The 26,231-nt window shown below is 36.1% G+C and overlaps 1 protein-coding gene across 1 annotated transcript in view; it reads left to right on the top strand.

The window, feature by feature from the left end:
* The window catches only part of ME1 (malic enzyme 1), a gene marked incomplete at both ends in the record, with an annotated part of 152,148 nt that overhangs the window by 64,785 nt on the left and 61,132 nt on the right, over nt 1–26,231 (top strand). Inside the window, 3 exons of the mRNA XM_080700509.1 lie at nt 1,100–1,175; nt 3,483–3,644; nt 11,495–11,598. Coding sequence (XP_080556635.1) covers nt 1,100–1,175; nt 3,483–3,644; nt 11,495–11,598 — 342 coding nt within the window. The remainder of the gene's footprint in view (nt 1–1,099; nt 1,176–3,482; nt 3,645–11,494; nt 11,599–26,231) is intronic.

The following is a 26,231-nucleotide window of genomic DNA, read 5'->3' as shown; positions in this document are numbered from 1 at the left end:
GTAAGCATCTGTGGCTGCTGACATCTCAAGAAAGGAATGCTTTACTATCTCTTTTCAGGTAACATCCATCCACAAAGTGTCTTGTCTAAAAAAGTTAAACATTAATTTGATTAAATCTCTAGGTCCAGTTACCAGTGTTCCAAAGACATGCAGAGAAAAATTAATATATCTATACCATAGGGATATAATCAGCAAAATATAGATTGTGTCCAACTCTACTGTGCCAATTTAACAGTAATGCCTAGATATAGTTTATGATTTGGGCAATAAAACTATAAATTAATTATAAAAGAAATGATGCCATAAAAGTCAGGAGAATGAGTGATTACACTTATGAGGGAAGAGTTTTTGACTGGGAGAAAATATGGATGGTTTCTGGATAGCTGCAAAGACTCTCTGTGTTTAAATTGATGTTATGTAAGGCCCGGCATGGTGGTGCAGATTTGTAATCCCAGCATTTGGGAGGTGGAGACCGGAGGATCCCGGTTTGCAGACAGCCTCAGCTACTTAGTGAGGCCCTCTGCAACTTAGTGAGACCCTGTTTCAAAATAAAGAATAAAAAATAGGGCACGGGGTGTAGCTTGGAGGTCAAATGTCCCTGGGTTTCATCCCCAGACCCACAAAAAAAATAAATAAATATAAAATAAATTGATGTTATGTAAAGAAGTGGTTGCTTTATAATGATTCTTTCAGCCTTAGTTGAGCCCTTTAGATATCTCTAATACATGTTCTCATTCATACTCTGAAATGGAATAAATGGAATATACTCTGGAAAAGCATATTTATGTATGCTTTGTGTTAAAATGTTTTTACATGAATCTGAGTGGAATGGTAATGCTCTTTAAATTCTATATAGAAATGGTGAATTCTTGAATGAAAATATTTTTAAATACTTTATTTAGGAACAAACCTACTTTTACTGTAAATGTCAATATATTTAAGTACTTTCTTCTTTATAAGATTCATAGCCCTTATTTAAGAAAATAATTTTCACTAGTTTAATTAAAATGGAGATATAGTAATAAATTTTAAAAAATTAAATGTTTATGATAATTTGACAGGCCTATGTAAACTAAAACTACTACTCTTTTTCTGCCAGAGGTCTTTTTATTAGTATCCATGATCGAGGGCATATTGCTTCACTTCTTAACTCATGGCCAGAAGATGTCATCAAGGTAAGTTATCAAGTTTTTCCACTAAGTAATTTATTCTTTTTTTTTTTTTTTTTTTTTGCGGGTTTGGGTATGGAACCCAGGGGCATTTGACCTCTGAGCTACACCCCGTGCCCTATTTTTTATTTTGAAACAGGGTCTCACTAAGTTGCAGAGGGCCTCACTAAGTAGCTGAGGCTGTCAGCAAACCGCGATCCTCAGGTCTCAACCTCCCAAATGCTGGGATTACAAGCGTGGGCCACCATGCCTGGCTTTTATTCTTTTTTATAAACATTAAAGTTTCAATCATGTTGACAACTTTCATGATAAGTAGCATTCACTGGCTTTTCTGGGGACTATGGCTTAATTTATATCCCGTTGATTTTTGTATAGTGGATTCATTTTTTTCTGAAGATGTTTTGATACTAAGTCCCCCCATTATTTCTAATTTCTTAATATTTCTTTATTTATTATTAGTAATGATATGTATGTGGAACATGCAGTGGCATCTGAATAAATTCCTTCCTGCCTGTCTTCCCACCTTCCCTCCTTCTCTATTTTCCTCTCTTCCCTTTCCTTCCCCTCCTTCCCTGCCTCCCTTTCTCCAGTACTGGCAAGTTACCCTAGGGCTTTGCATATGCTAGGCAAACCACTGAAGTTTATCCCCCAACCCTCCATCTTAATCTCTTTAAGCAAACTCTTATTGTATTTGTTCTCATCCGTCCATACAAGGAATCCAAGTAGGCAAAAAAAATCTCTTATTTCTTCTATCATTATGATCTTAAGTAGCTCATTTGATTTGCCTCTGTGTGTGAACTAATGATGGTAAAAGTATCAATAGCATCTGACATTTGTCTTTTTATAATAATCATCTTGATGCCGGGTGTTGTGGTGCACGCTTGTAATCCCAGTATTTGGGAGACTGAGACAGGAGGATTGTGGTTCACAGACAGCCTCGGCTACTACTTAGTAGGCCCTTTGCAATTCAGTGAGAGCCTGTTTTAAAATAAAGAATAAAAAATAGGGCTGAGGACATAGCTAGGAGGTAGAATGCCCCTGGGTTCCAACCCAAGTACCATGAAAAAAAAAAAAAGGAAAAAAAGGAAGAATATATTCTAGATTCCTCCTTTCTTCTACAATGCTAAGTCTGTGTTCATTAGTTCTGATGATAATAATGGTAATAATAGCTGCAAAGTTTTAGAATTTACAGTGTATCAGCAACTGTGGTAAATTCTTCATATATCCCAATTTCATTTCATGGAGTCACAAGTTTATTCAATTGACTAATGTTTATTATTTTACTAATGTGCCCAATACTGTGCTAGATGCTGGTGTACAGTGGTGAGCAAACAGAGCTAGTTTCTAATTTAATATAGCTACTCTGAAAATTACAGTTATGATTTCTGTTTTATAAACAAGATGCAGAAATTTATTCACTGCTTTATTAAAGGCCAAATAACTCATATTTTGATGTGAGTGCGGTACTTTGTAGAATATCTAATAAATTTTTTTCACAAGATTAGTTTTACTTAAACTCATGTAGTGTCCATGAATCACAGAATAAAGATGTTAAATACATTAATTCTAACACATAGAATAAAGTCTCCACATGAGCAAAAATGTATGATTCATAAATATTCAAGATAATTAGAAATAAGCCAAATGAAATTTACTTTAGTAGATCATCAGATAATAAATGTAGTAGGCTGCACTGGGCATGTTTCAAAGATAGTAGAGCAGTAGCAAAAAGTTATAGGAATTAAAGAGGATGGGTCAATATCACTGAGAAAGTAGGAGGACAGTGCTATGGTACATAAATTATAGATCAGAGAATTTCATAGCAGTGGTATAACCACCTCACTCTGCCCACCAGTTATGCAGTGACTATGGCACTCCTGTAAGCTCAAAGCGTATGTGACTAGAGTTGAAGCTGCCCTTAATTTCACTTTTGTTCCCAATTTAGCTTTTATATTCCTGTACTTTTCCTGTTTGTCTCTTTTGACTGAAGACTTAGTTATTTAAGTTATTTTGATTTTTTTGTTCCTATACTCCCTTTTTTTAATGACCACATTAAGTATGCATATCTATTTATATATAAATATATTTAGTATATATAATGCTACATGTAATATATATGAAATATTTGTAATATGTATAAATCAAATTTATTTTCTCAATTCAATGGCCATCATAAAATCTTTTCCAAATACATTCAGTTTATAACAGCCTTATCTTTCATTACATATATATTAACTTCAGAAATAGAGACCAGAATTTGTGCCCGAGAATTTACAAAATTCTGTTAATAGATTATTTTTCTTTTTCCTCCAGGCTATTGTGGTGACTGATGGAGAACGTATTCTTGGCTTGGGAGACCTTGGCTGTAATGGAATGGGCATCCCTGTGGGTAAATTGGCACTGTATACAGCTTGTGGAGGGGTGAATCCCCAGCAGTGTCTGCCTATCATCCTGGATGTGGGTACAGAAAATGAGGTAAACATTTTAAGTCTGTATGACTGCTATATACCTTTTAAAATGACATCAGACCTTTCATTTTGAGGCAATTCTCTGAGTTATTTAATGAACTTATTGAAATTTATTCTTTTTGTCTAGTTCTGCCTCTCTCCTCAAATTTACCCCCCAACTTTTATTCAACTTTTTTTCAAGTCAGATATAGTGGTTTCTCCTGTATCTCAGCTACTTGGTTCCTGACTCCAAAACAACAACAAAAGTTTAAAGAAAACCTCCTCCCTTTTTTTTTTTTTTTTTTTTTTTTGTGGTACTGAGGATGGAACCCAAGGGCATTCTACCTTTGAGCTGTACCCCCAGCCCTATTTTTTATTCTTTATTTTGAAACAGGGTCTCACTGAGTTGCAAAGGGCTTATTCTTTTAAGATAATGATGTTAAACACTAAATTCAGTAGGTGTTCATATTTCAATTTCATCTTTTTTCATTTCATAGTCCACATTTTCTCTACTTGTGAAGCAGTAGCTGTGTAGAATTTACTTGTTACCGCATGTAAATTTTTTCAGCTGACTTTTAAGAACATGTTTAATTCTTTTCCCTGCTCTTCCTTTTCTATTTTGCTGTTCCAAAATATTTTCATATAAATTTTGTATAGTATTTGCACATATTTCTTGTATAAGTGAGCAGTATCTGGGCTTGCTGTTTGACAAAAAATAATGTAAATAGATGTTCCTTGTGTGTCCACTCCATGCTTGCCTGGGTTTTATTAGGTTTAAACAAATGCTTCCTATTTATATAATATATCAGTTAGGACTGTTTTAAAGTATCATAGACTGGGTGGCTTAAATAATAGGTATTTATTGTCTCACAGTAATGGAGGCTAGAAGTCAGAGATGAAGGTGTTGGCAGGCTTAGTTTCTTCTAAGCTTTTTTTCCTTGACTTGTAGAAGGCCATCTCCCTCTGGAGCCTTCACAAGATCTTTCTTCTGTGTGTGTCTGTGTCTTGATTTCCTCTTGTAAGGATACCAGTTATATTGGGTTGGGTTCAACTCTAATTACCTCATTTAAGTTAATCAGCTCTTTAAAGACCTTATCTCCAAATATAGTCTCATTCTGAGGTACTGGGGTTAGGGCTTCAACATGGGAATGTTGAGGAAACACAATTCAGCCACATGGTTATGAAAAGATCATAGCAGCAAGAGGAGAAGAATATTGTCTCTGCACACTTATTTCTTGTTTATTAAACCATCACTCCAGGTCTCAGCTTTTCTGTTTCTGTGTTCTTTCTGGCTTTTATTTAGTGTATACAATGTATCTATATCTAGAATCCTTCTTGAGACTTGAGCTTGTAAGATCGTAGAATATGGTTCCCATTTTGAGGATCCCCCTTTGTATTTCAGAAAGTACTCTTTATTTTTGGCATAGATCAACTCTGTTGCAGAGAAATTGAGTGAAAAGAAAAAATCTTGAAGATTTTATATCATATGTGTCTGCCAGATAAGTTCCACCCACTCTGGAGAAGTTAGTGTTGGCACTAAAACATGGCCTTTATTAGTTTTCTGTTGCTGTCATAACATTCTTACATATATAATGACTTAAAATAATATAAATGTAGTTCTGCATAGTTCAGTAGATCACAAGCCCAATACATGTCTCTAAAGTCTAAAATCATAAAAGGTGTCAGTTGAGCTGCATTCCATTTCCTTGCCTTTTCTGTCTTCTAGACAGCCTGCCTTCCTTAGTTCATGGTCCTCTTTATTTATTTTCAAAGCCAACAATGTAGTAGCATCTCTTAGACCCTGCTTCCATCTTACATCTCTCTCTCTCTCTCTCTCTCTTTGGTACTGGGGTTCTGGGAAACCCTTCTACCTCCAGTCTACACTCTCAGACTATTTTATATTTATTTAATTTGGAAACAGGGTCTCCTAAGCCAGCCAGGCTGGCTTCATACCTGCGCAATCCTTCTGTCTCCACCTCCCAAACACGGGGATTACAAGCGTGCGCCACCACGCCTGGCTTTACATCTCTTTTTACTTCAGCCAGGAAAGGTTTTCCCCTTTTCAGAACTCATCCTCTGTCATTTTTGCATGCATCACACATCTCTCCTTTGTCATATAATGTAACGTAAGTTCTTGAGATTCAGTTGTGAATATCTTTGGGAGAGTGGTGGGAGTCACTGTTCTACCTACCACATGGTACCAACTGGAATATCATCTTCTTTTCAACGCTGCTTTATTCTAGCATTTATTCTTTTATATTATGGAGATTATTGCCACTTTAGACAAGTGATTTTGCATGGGAATGAGAACTTAATCATTATAGTAAAACCAGGGGAAAGAAGAAAATACCTCAACTCACAGGCTTTTGATTTGAAATATCACCTACTTGCTTTTACCTCCTTTACCTCACCCTATTAAATGAGAAGGTGATGGATGGTTTTATCCCAAATTTCTTTATATTCCGATTCATTACACTAATGCCTTGGGAAAGAGAATAAAGTGTTTCTTTAATTTTGTATGCATTATAGCTCTGTTTCAGAAAGTATTTTCACTGTTGTGATCAAGTAAGACTAACCACACACAACTTAGAGAAAGGCAGATTTATTTGCTCATACTTTTTGGAGATATCAGAGGTTAAATCCATGTCAGGCCAGGTCTGCAGAGCTCAAGGAATGGCGCTGGGAATCAGAGAGAGAAAAAAGTAGAGGGGCTCTACTCTATCAAGGAGGTTAAAAGCAAGAGAGAGAACAAGGGAAGGAGAAACCATATATAATCCCCCAAGGCCACACCCCCAGGGACCCCTTCTTGGCAACTAAGCCCCACCTCCAACATCCTGCTTGGTTTCCTAAAGGGCTAGGGGGACATTCTAAATCCAAAAAATTATGAATTCATTGCAGTTTATGATAGATTTAAGAAATATCCATTATATAGACCAAAATAGAAAAATTCTTTACATGAGATAGGAACGTGTTAGTAAGTAGCAGAATGATTTATTTCAACTGAATAAAAGTTTGAAAAATATTAGTTTTCAGTCTATTTCATATACTAACTAACCTCTTCAGAATTACCACATGTGTGTTAATGTTATGGGAAAACACAATAACTTCTATGGGTTCTTGGCTTCCGTGGTGAAAAGAATTTCAACACACACCAGTCAGAGATAAAAGCAGAGGTTTTTATTAGGAAAAACGAGGGAGTCAAGGGAAGAGCGGGCCATCTTAAGAGGTGGAGAGCATCCAAGCAAGCACAAGAGCAAAAGCAAAGAAGGAAAAAAGAAAAAAAGGGGGTCTTCACCACTTCTTCAGTTCTTTTATAGAACTTCCATGAGCTGGTGGGTGGGGTCTCAGTGAAGGTCTGGACTTCCTCTTAATCCTCAGTTTCCCCTGGCAACAGGGAGGGGTCATGGGTAGAGAGTATGCCATTCCTTTTGGACCCTTTACTTACTAAGAAACCCAGGTGAGAAAAGGGTCTGTTGTGATTAAAAGTGTGGGCAGCCTACAGGAGAAAAGAGTGCAGCCCAAGGAGGCTTCTGCCTAAAACGCAACTAGGAGTTAGAGATTATGGCCTTTCCAGCTTTTTAAACTATATTTTTCTTTTCTTCCCATTTTGTCTCTTTTCTACTGAAAACTTTATTTCTTCTATTCCATTTTTAAGATTGCAGAATCATATGCTTTACTGCATTTAGTGTGATAACTAGTGTTAAAAAAGATCTAACTTTACTCTTTCTCTTTTTCTTTCTTTCTTTCTTTCTTTCTTTCTTTCTTTCTTTCTTTCTTTCTTTCTTTCTCTCTTTCTCTCTTTCTTTCTTTGGTGGTACTGGGGTACCTAAAAACCCTTCTACCTCTGGGCTACACTCCCAGACTTATTTTATATTTTTTATTTGGAAACAGGGTCGAATCTGCGCCATCATGGGGGGAGGGGTTACAAGTGTGTGCCACCACGCCCAGCCTAACCTTTCTTAAGTGTTTGCTTAATACTAAGTCTTTAATTTGCTCTCCAACAAATATCTATATTGAGTATTGACTCCTGGCTCTAAGAAGTTCTTAATTCAGTGAATTAGCATCGCTTATTTCTGTGCCAAGCTACTTGTTCTATGGATCCATTATAAAAATGGAATAATCTTATTTAAGTATTTTTGTACATGTTATTTTCATGTCAGCCATATCTCTAAGATTTATCCTAATACTCCTAATTAAAATTATGAAATTTTGATTGGCAGTGTTTTATAACTTATTAAAAGCCCTATCTTGTTCATAAATCTTTGTAATTGACTACATTGTAGTCAGACTTCATAGCATACACTTTAATTTTTAGCGTGGGAAAGCATGGAAGAGTAGATAAGAGGAAACAAGTAGCATTTTTTTCTCGTGTTTTTTTTTATTAATTCACATTTTAGAAGTTTAAATATATTTCAGAAATGGAGAAAGTATTTTAACTTTGGCACTTCAACTTCAGCTGCTTCGAAGCCTGCCAGTAAACTGTTTAAAGTTTTTATGCTTTAAAGGACAGCTGGATTTTATAGTACTTGGTTTCTGATTTTATATTTTAGCTGGAATACATTTGTGTGACTTAACCTGTTAACTTCCAGCCAGCCAGAAAGCCTTAACTCATTGTTATGCAATAAGATGTATCAGCCAAACCAAGATAATTTCACAATGAAAGAGTGCTAATAATAATTACACTGTAAACTGGGCGTATGACACACATGCTTGTAATCCTAGTACTTGGGAGGCTGAGATAAAAGGATTGCAGGTTCCTGGCCAGCCTCAGCACTTCATGAAGCCCTCCACAACTTAATAAGACCCCATTTCAAAATAAAAGAGTAAAATAGGGCTAGAAGTGTAGCTCAGAAGTATAATGCCCGTAAGCCCCATCCCCAGTACCACAAAAAACAAAACAAAAACTGGGACAAGTATGTGACCTTAGCTATAGTTCTATTGGTTTTAAGTAAACCCTACTTCAAATATTCTTTAGTTTATCTCTACAACATCACCACGCCTACAAAAATATAAATTATCTAAAAGTGTCTCTAACTTTAGTGATTTTAGAGAATTGCTGTTTATTGTTGTTTATGATCCTGAGAGTTATTAGTATAGACTGGGATGGATAAAAAAAAAAAACAAACAAGCTGGGGTGTTGAGACAGCTGTGTCTTTCTCCCTATAGATTCTCATTCTTGACTGATTATTTACATTTTACATGCAAAATATGCTCATCTTTTACCTTGGATTCTAAAAGTTTTTCCCCAATAATAGCAGTAAGCCCAAAGTTTAGGGTCTATCATCTAAATCAGATCCAGATGCAGAGGAGGCTCTTTGGTTTTTTTCTTCTTGATGTGGGTGTGTATTCCACACGCCAGACAAACAAGTGGTGAGCCAGGGACAAAATAGCTGCAATCAGCGTACCCAATCAGATTGGAAAAATAGGAATCACATGACTCTGGTCCCTAGCCATTCTGATTCCTGCTGGATAAAGGTTATGAGGCCACCTACTTCTCAGGTAGGAAATACTTGGAATTGGGCCCACTTCTGTTTCCTCACAGTTGATCATTCCTTGTTTTTTGGCTTTTGGTTCTTCCCTCTAGGCTCTATACTGCTCTTTCCACTAAAGATGGTCTGCTTAGCAACTGAATAACTTTCTCAGCCTGCTTATTGCCTATGGAAAGTTGAGAAAGGCAGAGAAGTATTTTCATTTTGAAGTGTTTCTTTCATAATTAGGCCAAGTTAGTACAGTGCCTTCAAAAACATTTTAAGCTTTTTAAATATCCCATTCTAGTCTACTCCACTAGACAAAGGCCTCTAGGCTCCCTGTTTCATGTATATAGAGATACTGTGCCAGTATTGGGAATGGCTTAGGAAGATTTGAGAAAGCTCTGATTTATTAATAGATATATTTCAAAACTAATTGTGTCAAAATGGCAGACCTGGAGAGAGAAAGACTTGGTTTCGGAAGCAAAACTTGGTTTAAAGACTTGGTTTCGGAAGCAAACAGCTATTGAAATTTAGATTGACTTAGCTAAAAGTAATTAGCAAGTACATAGGAGAGGGGAACTAGGACTCTCTCTGTCTAAAGACAGATCTACATAATAATTAGATAATCTAGCTATGATGGGAGGAGGGGGTCGACCTGACCTTTGATCATAACCTTCGTGAAAAGAGACCTAGGCGGAAAGGACACCTGGGCTCCACCTTGGCAGGGAAATAAGGGGAGGAACCTTACAGAGTTTTACTACATCAGAATTATGTGAACAAGATGGAGGGTGTTGTACATAAAAAGTCTGGTCCACCTGTTGTATCTTTGGTGGGGCATTCATTTGAAATCCCCCCACCATGCCATTCTTGCATGGGGCTGTAACTGTCTTCTATATTTCTATCTTTTTAATAAACTTCTTTAAATCTTCAGTAAGAGTCCGTGCTATTGTATACTTATACTTAGCTCAGGACAAGAACCCGCACTTTTTCTGTTCTTCTGTTTTTGTGTTTTGTTGTGGTTTGAGGGAAATTGTGTCCGGGACCCTAACGGGTCCCCGGGTACAGTTCCCCCAAACCATATTTTCAAACTGTAACAGATACATTTGATTTATGTATCTTGATCTTATGTAAGGTGACAGTGTAAAATTCACACAATTTATATACTGGATTTTTAGGGGTAGATTAGGTAGTGGCTTTTATGTGCATAATCATGTCAGTGCAGTTAAAAAACATTTTGGATCTTTCCAGTCTGTTTGTTCTTTCTTTCTTTCTTTCTTTCTTTCTTTCTTTCTTTCTTTCTTTCTTTCTTTCTTTTTCTTGTCTTATTTGAAGTGACTGGAGTCTCTAGTATTTTATTGAAGTGAAGTGGTAAGGATAGTTGGTTCTTGTTTTTTCCCTTTCTGAAGGGAATAGTGTTGTTCAGTCTTCTGCTGTGAAATAATGCTGTTAACTGCTTTTTTCCACAGATGTTCCTTATTGGGTTGATGATGTTCCTTTTTTCCCTAGTTTACTGAGAGCTTTTGATATGAATGGGTACATTTTACTGTATGTAAATTTTACCTCCATTTAAAAACTGAACTCATTTACTAAAAGAATATTAAATATTTTATGCACTAAAGTAAATAGCAGTATTGTCTCATATATCAGCCTAAGAAAAACTTAAACTATTTGAAGTATAATGAGTTTAAGAAAAATAGTCAAGGCTAAATCTTATTTATTCATTTATGCATTTATCTATTTTTGTGGTGCTGGGGTTGAACCCACGGACATTTTACCTTTGAGTTATACCCTCATCCCACTTTTATTTTTAATTTGGAAAGAAGGTCTTATTAAGTTGCGGAAGCTGGCTTTGACCCTGTGATCCTCCTGTCTCAGCTTCCCAAGTATTGGGATTCCAAGTATATGCCCCCATACCCTGCCACAAAAGTTTCTTTTTAGTCAGACAACTATCATGTGACAGGTCTAAAGTCTAATTAAAATGGGTTTTGAAGACTTTGTTTTTGGAGATACAAAATAAATCTAAGAAGTAAATCTATCTTTCCATTCACTAAGCTAATGCAATACTTCAAAACTCAGTATTATTTTTCTGTGTGATAAACTTCGTTTGTAAAAATCTGAGTTGAACTTACCTCATAAGCACTACTGAGAGATCTTAATTCTTTATCTTTTTCCCAGAAGAACCTAGAATGTTTTTTACTTTTAGCTATTATTTTTCTCGTTTAGTACATAAACACTAGATAGAGTCTATGTAACATCAAATAATAACTTCGTGGGCTAATTATGAATCAGTATGTCAAGATTTTATTCCTGTTTCTATATCTTTTATACAGATGAAGAAACAAACTTACAAAGAGTAAATGAATTGCTTACAGATATTAATATTTTTATGATAACTTTTATATAACAGGAGTTACTTAAAGATCCCTTGTACATTGGGCTGCGGCAGAGAAGAGTGAGAGGCCGTGAATATGATGACTTTTTGGATGAATTCATGAAGGCAGTTTCTTCCAAGTATGTGTAATCTTTATTTTTAATCTATATTTAAGTTGAATTTCAAAATCTAAACATAAGCAAACATAATAACTTTTAAAAATTCAAATTTGATTCAGTATGATTTAATAGTTAGAAGTTAACTGAATGGAAAAAAAAAACTATCAGTCTACTCATAACTGTTACTGGCCAAATAATAATATTATAATCTACCCCCAAAGAGGCAGCTCTGTTGTCATTCCTGAACACATATTTTTCTTTAAGAATCTTTAGACATGTGGCTATTGAAATGCATGATTATGGGTAATGAGATAGTGTCCAAATGTGAAAAGGAACCTTTTCCTTTTCATATTTATAAGCAGTCTGCACCTCTTTCTGGCAGCTGAGAAAACCTAAGATTCAATCGTTAGTGTCTGGTATCTGATCCATTTGTGGTAGAAAAGGGAGAGGAAGAGGTTGAGACTGAGCACGAGTTGGTTCAATCCAAGTGTCCAGAGCAGAGGGGAAAAAAAGGTATCCAATCACAAACCACAGATCTCTGATTAAATCTGTAGTATTTGATTAAACTGTAGCACTATAGCTTTATCTAACCTAATTAGCATTTGATTGTGGGCCAAGTGCTACAGTAAACTTTTTTATTTTTTTCTTTTAAAAGGCTTTAATCTGCCTGGCGTGGTTGCACACGCTTGTAATCCCCACGCTTGGGAGGCTGAGACAGGAGGATCACACAGGTTCGAAGCCAGCTTCAGCTACTTAGTGAGGCTCTCAGCAACTTAGTGAGACCCTGTTTCCAAATAAAATATAAAATAAGTCTGGGAGTATAGCCCAGAGGTAGAAAGCTCCTGGGTTCCACCCCCAGTACCACCAAAATATAAAAAATAAATAAATAAATAAAAGGCTTTAATTTTAATTTTGCTATAATTTTAGTAATTTATTCTAGGAGAATTTTGTCATGCTAACAGTTATCTACTTTGTTGCTGCTGCATAGCCACAAAAATCATGCACTTTAACAAATATATATATGTTGCTCTAGTTTTTTATACAAATAACCTCATCACTAGGGTCATCTGTAACTACTGATGTATTTCCAGTTCTTTATTATAACATTTGTTTTTGAGAGGTTGTATCCAACAGAAGAAAGTGCTTTCATCAGTTTGCATAATACTTAGAATATATTGACTCTCTCTCATTACTCAAGTTTTTAGTGTAGAGTACATTTCTAGCTAGTGTAAATTACCCTTTAAAACATTTGCTTTAAGCCGCGCTTGGTGGCAAACACTTGTAATTCCTGCATTTGGGAGACTGAGACAGGAGGATTGTGCAGGTTCGAAGCCTGCGCTACTTAGTGAGGCCCTTTACAATTCAGTGAGACCCTGTGTCAAAATAAAAGAATAAAAAAACAAAAATAGGGCTGGGGGTATAGGTTGGAGGTAGAATGCCCCTGGGTTCCATCCCAGTACTGCAAAAAAAAAAAAAAAATTTTTTTTGCTTTAAGCCAGGCTTAGTGGCACAGGCTTGTAATCCCAGCATTTGGGAGGCTGAGACAGGAGGATCACAGTTTGTGGACAGCTTCAGCTACTTAGTGAGGCCCTTTGCAATTCAGTGAGAACTTGTTTCAAATTAAAGGATAAAAAAATAGGACTGGGGCTTAGCTCAGAGGATGAAGAAATTATTATTTGGAACTAATGAAAAGCTTTCTGGAGAAAATACAATATGAACAAAATTTGAATGATCTGTGTTAATCTAGAGTCTAAGAAATTACTGCTTTTAAATCTGAGCATTGTGGTGCATGCCTGTAATCCCAGGATTTGGGAGGCGGAGTTAGGAAGATCACAGATTTGAAGACAGCCTAGCAAGTAGTGAGACTCTCATCAAACTAGTGAGACCCTGTTTCCAAATTAAAAAAAAAAAATTAGGGCTGGGGGTGTCACTTGGAGGTAGAATGCCCCTGGGTTCAATTCCTAGTCCCCCCCTACACACACACACACACACACACACACACACACACACACACACACACACACACATTGTTTTTAATGAGGATCTAATCAAGGGATCACTTAATATCTTTGATAAGAAAATGTGAATTGGTGATAGTCAACAGTAATTTTTTTTTTTTTTTGGTGGTATTGGGGTTCCTGGAAACCCTTCTACCTCTGGGCTATACTCCCAGACACCTATTTTTTTTATTTTTATTTGGACACAGGGTCTCTTAAGCCAGCAGGGCTGGCTTCAAACCTGCACAATCCTCCTGTCTCCACCTCCCAAGCGTGGGGATTACAAGCATGTGCCACCACGCCCAACCAACAGTAATTTTAAATGTAGAAAGCACCTATAAGACTCCAGGCTCTTCCCAGAGAAAAATGCCAACAACTTTTAAAGAATGCCTACCATCTGGACATTGTTTTGGAAAAGTTGTCTAAAAGTAAAACCCAACATAGTCCATTTAAATTGGAATTGTTAAAAAAAAAAAGTGGGAAATAATCCTAAAGATAAGGCCAAGATAATTTAGAAATGTCTTAAATTCAAGATAGGAAGTAGCTAGTGTCAGTTGAGTTATGTAGGAATCAAATTCTGAAATGGCATTTATTAAAGTATATTTTGTGATCAACCCCCTTGGAAGGAGCAAGGTAAAACTAGGAATGGATAAGGGGGATGTTGTACTACAACACTGACCCACAAACAGCCTCAGACAGCTTGAGTGACATTATTGGGACCACCCCATATGCTAGATTGTCAAGGGCACACTAATTTCTGCTAGTCTTCCTTTGTCCCAGTACTATGTTGGTTTTATTTTACTATCTTGGCAGGGTTGAGGTGGGTTGACTTAAAACTCTTTGTCTTAGTTTTCTCTACAATGATAGGTCTCACCTTATAAGGAAAGGATTTGATATAGATGATGTAGCGTACTTAACCAAGTATGAAATCAGGAGATTATTTATTTCACCCATATTTAGTATGAGCCATTAGTTTGTGTCTATGTTTCTAGAAGTCAACCTAGTAATGAGGTTGTTCCATCTCCTGAGTTTCTACCCACTGTTAAATCTTGAGTCTCAGGAGAGTGGCTGGAAATCAGTAAATTCCCCCAATCTTAGATTCTAGCTCTTTTCATCAAATATCTTCAGAATTTAATCCCACAGGTATTTTGCTGGCTAATGCAAACACTAGATCTTACAGTTTCCTTGTGACATAGTCACTCTCTTTCTTTATTAGCCATAGTGTGTTCCAGGTGGGTTTGGCTGAGATGGCCAAACCTTTATATTTCTGCTTCACCTAGTCCCTAGATGGGCGTCACTCTGGGAAAGAACATAGTCTATGCTCTTTGAAGTGGCTTTTCTGTAGCTGAGGCATCTGCAGGACACCAGTGGGGTCTCTGAACAGTGTTTCGGAGTATTCCATCCAATGACTAAATACAGAACTATTGATTAATTCCTGGATGTTAGCATCTTCAATTAGTGTACCACAGATTTGCTTCTCTAATACTTGCCTGTTCAACAGTTTTACCACTTGGGCCTAGTAATTCTACATCTGAGAACATAGATAATGAAAACATTTGATGCTCAGATTGTTCAGTGAGCATTCTTGTGACAGAATTTTCTTGCAGAATAGCACACTCTCTTTGCTTTCCTTCCATCTCATGATGATTCCTTCATGCCTTCCCTGGCTCATTCCTTCTCATGCTGCTGACCTCTATACATTAAAGCTTGAAACTTTTCTCTATCCCTACTTCATTGGTGGGCTCAGTTATATCTTTCTTTTAGTGGCTCCCAAATCTGTATCTGGTTTGTAGCTCCTTTTTGAACTCCAGAATCATAGTCAGCCTCCTCCTTGACATTTTTACTTATAGCTGTAACAGACATAGCATATGCATGGTGTCCAAAATGGTATCCAGCTTTCCCATCTTGCAGCCCTGCTCCTGCTGGGGTCTTCTTCATCTCAGTCAGGGAAACGCCCATTTTTCCTGGTCCTGGGACCACAAGGCACAGTCCCTATTCTGAATATTTGCTTTTCCTCTTCCTTCTGTCAGAATATTCTTCCCCCAGAAAAACAGGCTTCCTTAGTGACTTAATCTTTTCTACTGCTCAGTTCTTACCTTCTTCCGAGGCTTACTACCCCATATAACACTGAGACTTACCTCACTCTCTCTTCATTCTGGCTCTCCTTATACCCTTGCTTTGCTCCACCTTTTTTTTTTTTTAAAGAAAATACCACTAATTGCCTTCTAAGGATTTTATATAATTTATCTATATATTTCTTATTGTATATCTCCCCTACTAGAATGTATGCTCCTAAGGGATCTACTTTGTTTGTTTTGTGAACAAATACCTATATCAGTGCCTGGTAGAGAGTACATATGTAATAAATATTGGTAGAAAAGCCCCTGGGTTCCACCCCCCAGTACCACAAAAAAAAAAAAAATTCTCTTATTTAAAGCTATAAAAATTTGTATAAAACTTGCCATAATCAAGACATAAGAACAAAGTAACCATTTACATTGCCAAGATCATCACATTCTGGTTAACTCGGATTTCATCATTTGACTTGTTATTTTTATTTCACAAACCATAAACCAAGCCAGAATCAGTGCAACATGCATGTTTTTTATTTAACCATCATGTAGTGGTTAATTCTTAAGATCTTTTCTTGTGATATCCACAGATAGTGACCCTTTTTTCACATTCTCCTTAAAGTAATAATATGCGACAGTATATGTGGTAAAGATTGTCACATTTTTTAATAGAAAACAGAATAAGCATCTGTTAAATGTATTGCTAACCAGGAGGGTTAGATTGGAATATATAGAAATTCAAGGGGAAAACAGGATCATCATACTCAGTGCATGTTGGAGGAGTGTCTCCTGGGATAGGTGTGTGGTCCACTTATTTAGCGTCTCAAAGAGTGACATTTCTTACTGTGATGAATTTACAGTGGTTTGGGATCTGACTCTCAGCATTGAAAGTGTGGAAATCTGATTTTTCCCACCTACAAAGCCCCATGTCTTAGGGACACATGATAGGTAAAACCTGGACTTTGGAGTCTATCCTCAGCCCCATCAACGACTACATTTGTAACCTTGGAAAGATTATTGACAAAGGTTTAGTTTTCTGCCCTTAAAAACGCAAAGACAAATTTACTTTTATTAAGTGCAATAAAAATTTTTATTTCCCAGGCAGGATGATGAGGGGCAATCACTTAACTATATGCTGGGAAATTTTGCTTAAAAACATTTACCACTGAAACATTAATAGCAGAATTATCCAAGAAATAGAGTAATACATACAAAAGTAATTTTCACAATATGTGCACATAAAAGTCACTCAGAAGTTGTTATTCCTGATTGTTTTTGTTGTTAATGTTTTTTGACATCTCTGTCATTCCGAGTACATGGACATATGTATTTAAAGATATCAGTATTTCTGCCTTATGTGGGAAAAATGGGTTAGAATGCAATATTCTCAAAGTGTTGTAACGTCGGGGCCCAGTGAAAGTGCTGAAGCAGCTATGCACTCTTGCAACATGCAGAGCTGTATCATCAAATCTAGTTGATGCAGTGATGTTTGTGCTCATTATGAGTCAGTTGAAGAGGTTTAATTATCATATTATAGAATTATATTTGACCCAAAGGAAAAAACTTCTCACTCCACATTTTAAATTGTTTTGCACATATTTTAGCTTTCCCTTACTGCTCAAAGTTTATTTTATAGTATATCAAGAGACTGTTGGCAAGGCAGTTAATTCAAGAGAAAAAAAAATCTCACCGATTTTGATTTGCCTTGTATGTTCCATAGGGGAGAAAAATACAAGGCAAATTGTACAAGGCAGTTACAAAGCAAGTTCATAATAAAAATTACTTTTACAAAGCCACGTATGGTGGCATACACCTGTAATCCCACTATTTGGGAGGCTGAGACAGGAGGATTACAGATTCAAGGCCAGCTTCAGCTGTATAGCAACCTCATGAAACCCTATTTCAAAACAAAAAATAAAAGGGGCAGGGGTATAGTTTGGAGGTAGAATGTCTCTGGGTTCAATCTGTGTAAAACACATACATACACATACAAAATAAAATTCTATAATAAAAAATGAAATATGAATAGTAAAATAATTGAATTTTTGCAGATTGTTTACTGGGAGTAGGAACCCATGAAACACTATACTCTTTGCATATGCCTGGGATCCTAGTATCTGGGAGGCTGAGGCAGGAAGATCATAGGTTTAAGGACAAAAAGTAAAAGTAACATGTGGGTTTGCATAACCATTTCTGTTGATCACGTAGGCTAGTATTTGATTTTCTCTCCTTTTTTTTTTTGAAACATCTGTGTATCATCTGATTATATTCCAAAGCAAAAATTCTTCCTTAGAATCTTCTGTGACTTTCACTGTTATAAATTTGTTATATGATTTTCCACAATAAAAAAGAAATTGCTAGTAAATTTTTCATAGGTAAAAGTTTCAACAAAAATGGTTTTTTGGGGTTTTTTATTTTTTATATTTTGGAACCTAGAACCATGATACCTTCAAGTTATACCCCTAACCTGATTTTATTTCTTATTTGAAACAGGGTCTCACTGAGTCGCAGAGGCTCACACTATCTTGCTGAGGCTGACTTTGAACCTGTGATCCTCCTGTCTCAGCCCCCCAAGTACTGGGACTACAAGCTAGTTTTAAAGATCATATTATTTTGCCGGGCGTGGTGGCGCACGCTTGTATTCCCCGTGCTTGGGAGGCTGAGACAGGAGGATCGCGCAGGTTCGAAGCCAGCCTCGCGCGCTGGCTTATGAGACCCTGTTTCCAAATAAAAAAGTATAAAAATAGGTCTGGGAGTGTAGCCCGGAGGTAGAAGGGCTTCCAGGAACCCCAGTACCACCAAAAAAAAAAAAAAAGGAAAAAAAAAAAGATCATATTATTTTATGATTGGAACATATAATTGGAGAGTATTTACACAGAACAAGTGATTAATAATAACATAATGGAATACAGAAAACTTTACTTTTTTTTTTTTATTTTGGTGGTACTGGGGTTCCTGGAAGCCCTTCTATCTCCGGGCTACACTCCCAGACCTATTTTTACATTTTTATTTGGAAACAGGGTCTCCTAAGCCAGCACGCAGCTAGCTTCGAACCTGCGCGATCCTCCTGTCTCTGCCTCCCAAGTGCGGGGATTACAAGCGTGCGCCACCATGCCCGGCAAAAGTTTACTTTTTAATACAATTTTGTGTTTACTCTTTTTAAGCTGCTTTTTCCTTATAAGGACACCTTTTACAGCTGAGCAGTAACAAATATTAGGTATTAAAGAGCATATTTCCTTTATTTGTGCATGATGTGGTACTGGGAATTGAACCCAGGGGAATTCTACCTCTGAGCTACACCCTCAGTCCAATTTTATTTTTATTTTGAAACAGTCTCACTAGGTGGATAAGAGTCTCACTACTTTCTAAGGCTGTCCTTAAACATGATCCTCCTGCCTCAGCCTCCTAGGTACTAGGATTACAGGCATATGTAAAGAGCATATACTGCTTCATGGGTTCTTACTCCCAGTAAACTGTGATTTTATGTATTTGCCAATATTTACAGTTTGGGGGGGTAGCATGACAGATCATGATGGATTAAGATTTGCTAATTTTGAGTAGTTCAGTATTTTTCTCTGAGTTGCGAGGTCAGGAGTGATGATTTTCAAGCTCTTTACGTGTCAGAGCTGAGCACCCTGACCCTAGATTTACAAGTTCAGGATGCAAGTGGCAGGAGGCCCAAGTAGACAGTGAAGCTTTCTAGTATAATGAGTTGAATTCTAAATCTTGTTTGGTTCTAAGTCTTAGTTTGATAATACAAACTGTGACCTTGCCTGAGCATGTCCTATAAGAATCCTTCCCTGTGTTGACTACGTGATATTCTAACTATATTAACTAATTATATTAACTAATTAACAATATTAAGTAATTAATTATATATTGACTATATTTCCACTATAAATTTACTGTCATTATTTTTGTTCTTGAAATTGAACCCTGGAGCATTCTAACTCTGTGCTACATTGTAGCCCTTTTTATTTTGAACAGGATCTTGCTAAGTTACTGAATCTGGCCTTGAACTGTGGTCATCTTTCTCAGCCCCCCAAGTATTGGGATTACCAGTATAAAGACTAATTCTCCACAGATAACCAATCTTAGTTGTCTGTTGGATGGAAACTCTTGTTTCTCTGGTTCTGGTGAGTGTTACCTATTTCTTCTTTGTAGTTAATCTCTTTGAGTATTTTCTCTAGCGCTGGTTTTGAAGACATAAATTCCTTCAGTTTCTGTTTGTCATGGAAGCTTCTTATTTCTCCATCTAATTTGATAGAAAGTTTTGCTGGATAGGAAATTTTTGGCTGGAAGTTGTTTTCTTTCAGAGTTTGGAATATGTTACTCCAAGCCCTTCTGGCTCTCATGACTTGGTTTGGGAAGTCTGGAGTGATTCTAATTGGTTTGCCTCTGAATGTCACTTGGCCCTTTGTTTTTGTTGCCTTTAAGATTCTCTGCTTGGCTTCCACATTGGTAAGATTGGTTATCTGTGGAGATTCATTATTTATGTTAGTCTTTTACCTATCTCTAAATTGTATTGTTTGCCTTTATTGTTGTTAATTTTTAGGATTTCTAGTTGGAATATTAATATACCTTCAGATATAGCATTTGGAAATATTTTATCCAATTCTATTAGTAACTTTTAACTCTGTTTACATTGTCTTTGGATATACAATATTTTCTTTTATTTTTTAGGGAGTTTGTATATTCTTCTGTTGCCTGTGCCATTGAAATCATATCCAAGAAATCACTGCCAATTTCAATGTTGTGAGGTTTTATGACCCAGATTTTCTACTAAAAGTTTATAGTCTTAAGATTTATATTTAGGTCTTTTATCTATTTTGAGTTAATACTTGTATATGGGATTAGGTAAGGGTCCAATTTTATTCTTTTCCATGTAATTATTATTTTTCAACAATATTTAGTTAAAAGAGTATTATTTCCACCACCAAATCTTCGTGGAAACCTTGTCAAAAATAACTTGACAATATAGGGAAGAATTTAGCTCTAGGCTTGTATTTAACTCCAATGGTCTATATATCTGCCTTTAGAACAGTACTACACTGTTTCAATTATTGTAGCTTTATATGGTTTGAAATCAGAAAATATACATCTTCTAGCTTTGTTTTTGCTTCGAGATTGTTTTGGGTATCTAGAGTCCATATTCCATATCAGGATAGATTTTTTTCTGAAAAATAAATATATGATAGTTTCACCTAAAAAAAAAGAAAAAAAATTCTCTGGTAAGAAAGAAAGCAAAAAGAAATATTGAAATGTTATCTTTAAGTCATCAAAAGCTTGGTATCAGACAAATGAAACTGTTATGTGAGATTATCATTTTTAATTTTGGATAAATTGCTATAATACTAGATGTCAACCACTAAGCCAAGCATGGGAGGGAGGGATGGGGAGAGAATGGGGTGGGGATCGGGTGGGGGCTGACTGGGCGATGTGTGCATGTATGTCTACAAAAGTTTGTATCCCACTATGATGTATGAATACAGTGCACCAATAAAATAAAATTTAAAAAAAAAGACTAATTCTATAAACATACCAATGTGAATATTAATATAGATCTATAAACATATAAAAATTATCGGCAAATATACATGCTAGATCTATAAAAAAAAGAAGACTTAAGTCTACAAACATGTATATTCTCAGTTTCAGAGAAAAGCTCTATGTTGGCTTCAGTTGTTTGAATTTAACTTTTGAATTTAGGGAGTAAGTAGTTGACTAGCTTGTCTTTCTAGTCTCCCCTAAAGGAAGCAAACTGCAATATCTCTGCCACACAGACCCATGGGAATATTTGAAAGCAAATACCTAAGTCTCCATAACTATTATCTTGATATTCTTGTTTCATTTTCTACAATTCAGGTAGTTTAAATGTGTGTGTGTGTGTGTGTGTGTGTGTGTGTGTGTGTATTTATGTTTTATAGCCTAGAATAGAGAGAGGAAGATTGCAGGTTTGTGTTCAGCCTCAACTACTTAGTGAGGCCCTCTGGAACTTAGTGAGACTTTTTCAAAGTAAAGAATAAAAAATAGGGCTGGGGTGTAGTCAACAGGTAGAATGCTTCTGGTTTCAATCACTAGTACCACAAAAATAAGTAAATAAAACCTAGAATAGTATGTTTAGATACAATTAAAGTATGGTATATGCAACTTATTTTCCATAACTTTTTAAAATCAATCCATAATGTGAAACTGGTGCCTTTTAAAATTCAGTGCATGCACAGCAATATAGAAGTCCAAAATAAGTATTATATTTTATAAAATTCTTTGTTAGTTTTTTATGTAAAGGTTAAGACTTTCCTGGACCTATTGTTTCAAAATACATTTTTATGAATGTATTTAGTTTTTGGTAATCAATATTTTTGGTAATCAATATTTTGGAAATCAATATTTCATAAGTTTATAGTTAGGGTTCTTTAATATATCTGGTCAGTTGGTTTATTGATGTCCACATTTTAAAGTATTATCTTTATTCTAGATTATGATAATGAAGTTGAAAATGTTTACTTAAAGTTTAACCTCTCATTTATTCTATATTGTTTGGTATATGGAGAACTTGGATGGCACAGCCTTGACTTTTTTTGTTGTTGTTGGTACTGGTGGTGGAACCCAGATGTTTTCTACCTCTGGGCTATACTCCCAGCCCTATTTTATATTTTATTTGGAAACAGGGTCTTACTAAGTTGCTGAGAGCCTCACTAAGTAGCTGAGGCTGGCTTCGAACCTGTGCGATCCTCCTGTCACACCCTCCCAAGCATGAGCCACCACGCCGGGCTTCAGATTTGATATTTTTGGCACACAGCCCAGATCACTCTGAGTCTGTAATCTCCTTCATTGCCACGTTTTTTCTTACTGGGGGGTTTAAAGATATAAATCTTATCCTTCTTTCCAGATACCACAGAACCCAAAAATGTTACTGCTATTAGCTTATGGGAAAATAAAGTGACAACCACAGTTAATATGAGGAGGAGTGAGGACTTCTTTGCTCCACATATGCTTATAATTTAAGTTTTCCTAATTTTTAAAAACCAATTGCAGCCTTCATGTGACTCTCCCTGCTGGGGTTCTTATAGAGTGGATTCTGTAGACTGCCCACATCAAAAATAAGTGAAATGATATTTTTTAAAAAATGAATGCAATCTCAGTTTGGCTAAAACTGGGAATGCCTATGGAACTTTACAATTTATAGGAACAAAAGCAAGGAAATATACATATGTAGATTTAGCCAGGCTGTGCTAGCCAGAGATATGTTGTAATTCAGGTTTCATTGGCACCCACCTGGACAACAGGGTGAGGAAGCAGCTTTTCAGTTCCCATTCTCAGCATGAGGAAGCTGGAACAGGGAAATACAGGTTGCCAGGAAATTGGGAAAGGAAAAAAAAAAAAAAAAAAACCAGAGGTTTGTTTTTAATTTTAAAGGGTCTCTGTTACAAAACCACATATATCTCTTTTCACTTGCGTTCTGTAGGAAAAGAAAACCTGGCTCATTCATGAAACTATAAATTGTCATTTGACGTATTTCATTTAAAAATTGTTGTCCATTTTGAATATTGTGAAACTTTGGGGAAGCACTTTCTATCTAGTTGTGGCTTTGAAGAGTTAGAACTATAGCAACAAATAATGAAATATCTACAACCCCCCCCATTCCTTTTGGGTGGGGTGGTCTGCTCACTTTATGCTACAGTAAACGATCCTTCCCTAAAACTTTGGTGTAGGGTTCCTGGTTAGATGTGTTGTTGTTTTACTTCCTAGCTTAGCCACAACTTCTCTTCATTTGAAATTATTATTATTATTATTATTTTTTTTTTGGTCTTTGATGATACATATACATTGGGCTCTTAAATTCTTTACTCCAAGTTGAGTGTGTGGTGCACACCTATAATCCCAGTACTTGGGAGGCTGAGACAAAAAGATCTTAGGCTCAAGGACAACTTCAGCAACCTAGTGAGAACCTGGTTCGAAAACAAAAAATAAAAAGGGCTGGGCATATATCTCAGAGGTAGAATACCACTGGATTCAATCCCCACTACCATGAAAAAAAAAAAAGGTTTTTTCCCCTCCAAAACCACCATCCCTATTTTATTTAGTAGCATAGAATAATAATTAATTCTTTCAGGCTTTATGATCTTTATTATAAATTGCTAAACAACTTAAGATTTACCCTATTTTAGTTTTACATCGGCCAAGTCTTTTAAGTATTCTTTTCAATTATTGGGCTATGAAAAAGCATTTTCTAGTTAAGAATGAGAAACTCCACATATTTTGTGTCTTCTTTTTAGATATTATCATTAAGTATGTAGTATTATAAGTATATTTAAATATATTAACTAAGTACACTTATGATTTTTTTTTTTTTTTTTGTAGTTCTGGGGATGGAACCGAGGGGCATTCGACCTCTGAGCTACACCCCCTGCTCTGTTTTTATTCTTTATTTTGAAACAGGGTTTCACTAAGTTGCGGAGGGCCTCACTAAGTAGCTGAGGCTGTCCACAAACCACGATCCTCTGGTCTCAGTCTTCCGAATGCTAGGATTACAAATGTGTGCCACTACGCCAGCCATTTATGACATTTTAAAGTATATTTATGATATCATAAGTATATTATTTATTACATATTTAAAAATAAAGTAGCATATTAGAGTTCTGAAAATTCAAATACTGTGTAAAAAAAACTTGTTTAGTGTTTCAAACACCATTTCCTCAAGTTTGCTTTTTCTGTGAAATTCTAACTGTAGCATATAGTTCCAAGAAACCCACTTTTGCAGGTGTTTTTTAATCATTGAATATATAGTAATTACTTTGGCCAAAGGAAAATATAAAAATTAAATGGATTTGTCTTGTGTAAATATCAAGCTTTTTATTTTGAAGAGCCTTTGAAGAAAAGAAGGAATTTTTTTTAATATTTTATTTGGAAACAAGGTCTCACTAAGTTGTGAAAGCTTCACTAAGTAGCTGAGGCTGGTTTAGAATCTGTGCAATCCTCCTGTCTCAGCCTCCCAATCGCAGGGATTACAACGGTACGCCACCACGCCCGGCTGAAAAAGAAGGAATTTGAATCATACATAGTAGGACATTAATTAGAAATCTGAGATCTAGCTGGGCGTGGTGGCATATATTTGTAATCCCAGCGCTTAAGAGGCTGAGACAGGAGGCTCATGCAAGTTCGAAGCCAGCCTCAGCTACTTATTGAGGCTCTCTGCAACTTAGTGAGACCTTGTTTCCAAACAAACTATAAAATACATCTGGGAGTGTAGCCTGAAGGTAGAAGGCCACTGGGTTCCATACCCAGTGCCACCAAAAAAAAAAAAAAAAAAAAAAAAAAAAGAGAGAGAGAGAGAGAAAGAAAAGAAAGAAATCTGAGATCTGATTTGTTCTGGAGTTTAGCTAAGAACTATAAAAAGAAAAGGAATAAAGAGCAATGACATAAAACATGTTAAAGCAGATATGGTCTGATAAGAAATATGTATACATACATGTTTATAATATATAGAGAGAAGAGGAAATGTGTGACATGATAAACAGAAGGTAAAATTAATAAAGACTTCACTGGATGTCTGAGGTGTGTATGTGTGAGAGAGAGAGGGGAGGGAGGGAGGAGGGGGAGAGAGAGAGAGAGAGAGAGAGAGAGAGAGAGAGAGAGAGAGAGAGAGAGAGAGGGAGGAGAGAGAGAGAGACAGGGAATTGAACCCAGAGACATTCTACCTCCAAGATATACCCCCAGACCTTTTTTATTTTTTTTTATTTTGAAAAGAGCTCACTAAGTTGCTGAGGCTGACCCTGAATCTGAAATCCTCCCGTCTCAGCCTTCCAAATGCTAAGATTAAAGGCATGCACCACCATATCCATCTAAGAAATGCATTTTTAGTGTCTGTATCTTAAGCCGGGTGTGGTGGCACACGCTTGTAATCCCCGCACTTGGGAGGCTGAGACAGGAGGATCACACAGGTTCGAAACCAGCCTCAAGTGGCTTAAGAGACCCTGTTTTCCAAATAAAATATAAAATAGGTCTGGGAGTGTAGCCCAGAGGTAGAAGGCCCCTGAGTTCCATCCCCAGTACCACGAATAAATAAATAAATAAATAAATAAATAAAGTATCTATATCTTAGAAAAGCAAATAGAAATTTATTAAGCAAAACAATTAAAATGTGCTATTATCAATCACGTGGCTCTATTGCTTAGTTGTTTAAAGCGCCTGTCTCGTAAAATGTGCTATTATCACTCATTTTACTTATGTGGTCTTTTCCTTTTCCTTTTCCCATGACTTGCTCCAGCATCATTTTTTAAAATAGACTATTTTGTTTTTACTTTCTATTAGGTGGATTAAAGAATGAGATATTTGATATATTTGTACAGATGTATGGCAGACTCTATAGAACCAGACCTCTCTGTGACTCTTTTTCACATAGAGTTTTGGAACAATAGAGATTATTTTTCTTTCTGTAGAGAAACAGAATTTTTGAATAAGACAGAAAATATATTTCAAGAAGTTAATAATAAAGAGACTTCTATTTTGATAAGCACCTATGTATTCTAGAAATTTACATTTGGCCAGACTCCTAGTTTTAAAGTGAATATAGGAACTAGAA

This window comes from Muscardinus avellanarius (assembly GCF_963383645.1).
Source record: "Muscardinus avellanarius genome assembly, chromosome: 8".
NCBI classification, from domain to species: Eukaryota; Metazoa; Chordata; class Mammalia; order Rodentia; family Gliridae; genus Muscardinus; species Muscardinus avellanarius.
Note: the sequence above shows the minus strand (reverse complement) of the source record. Positions and strands in the feature narration are given on the sequence as shown.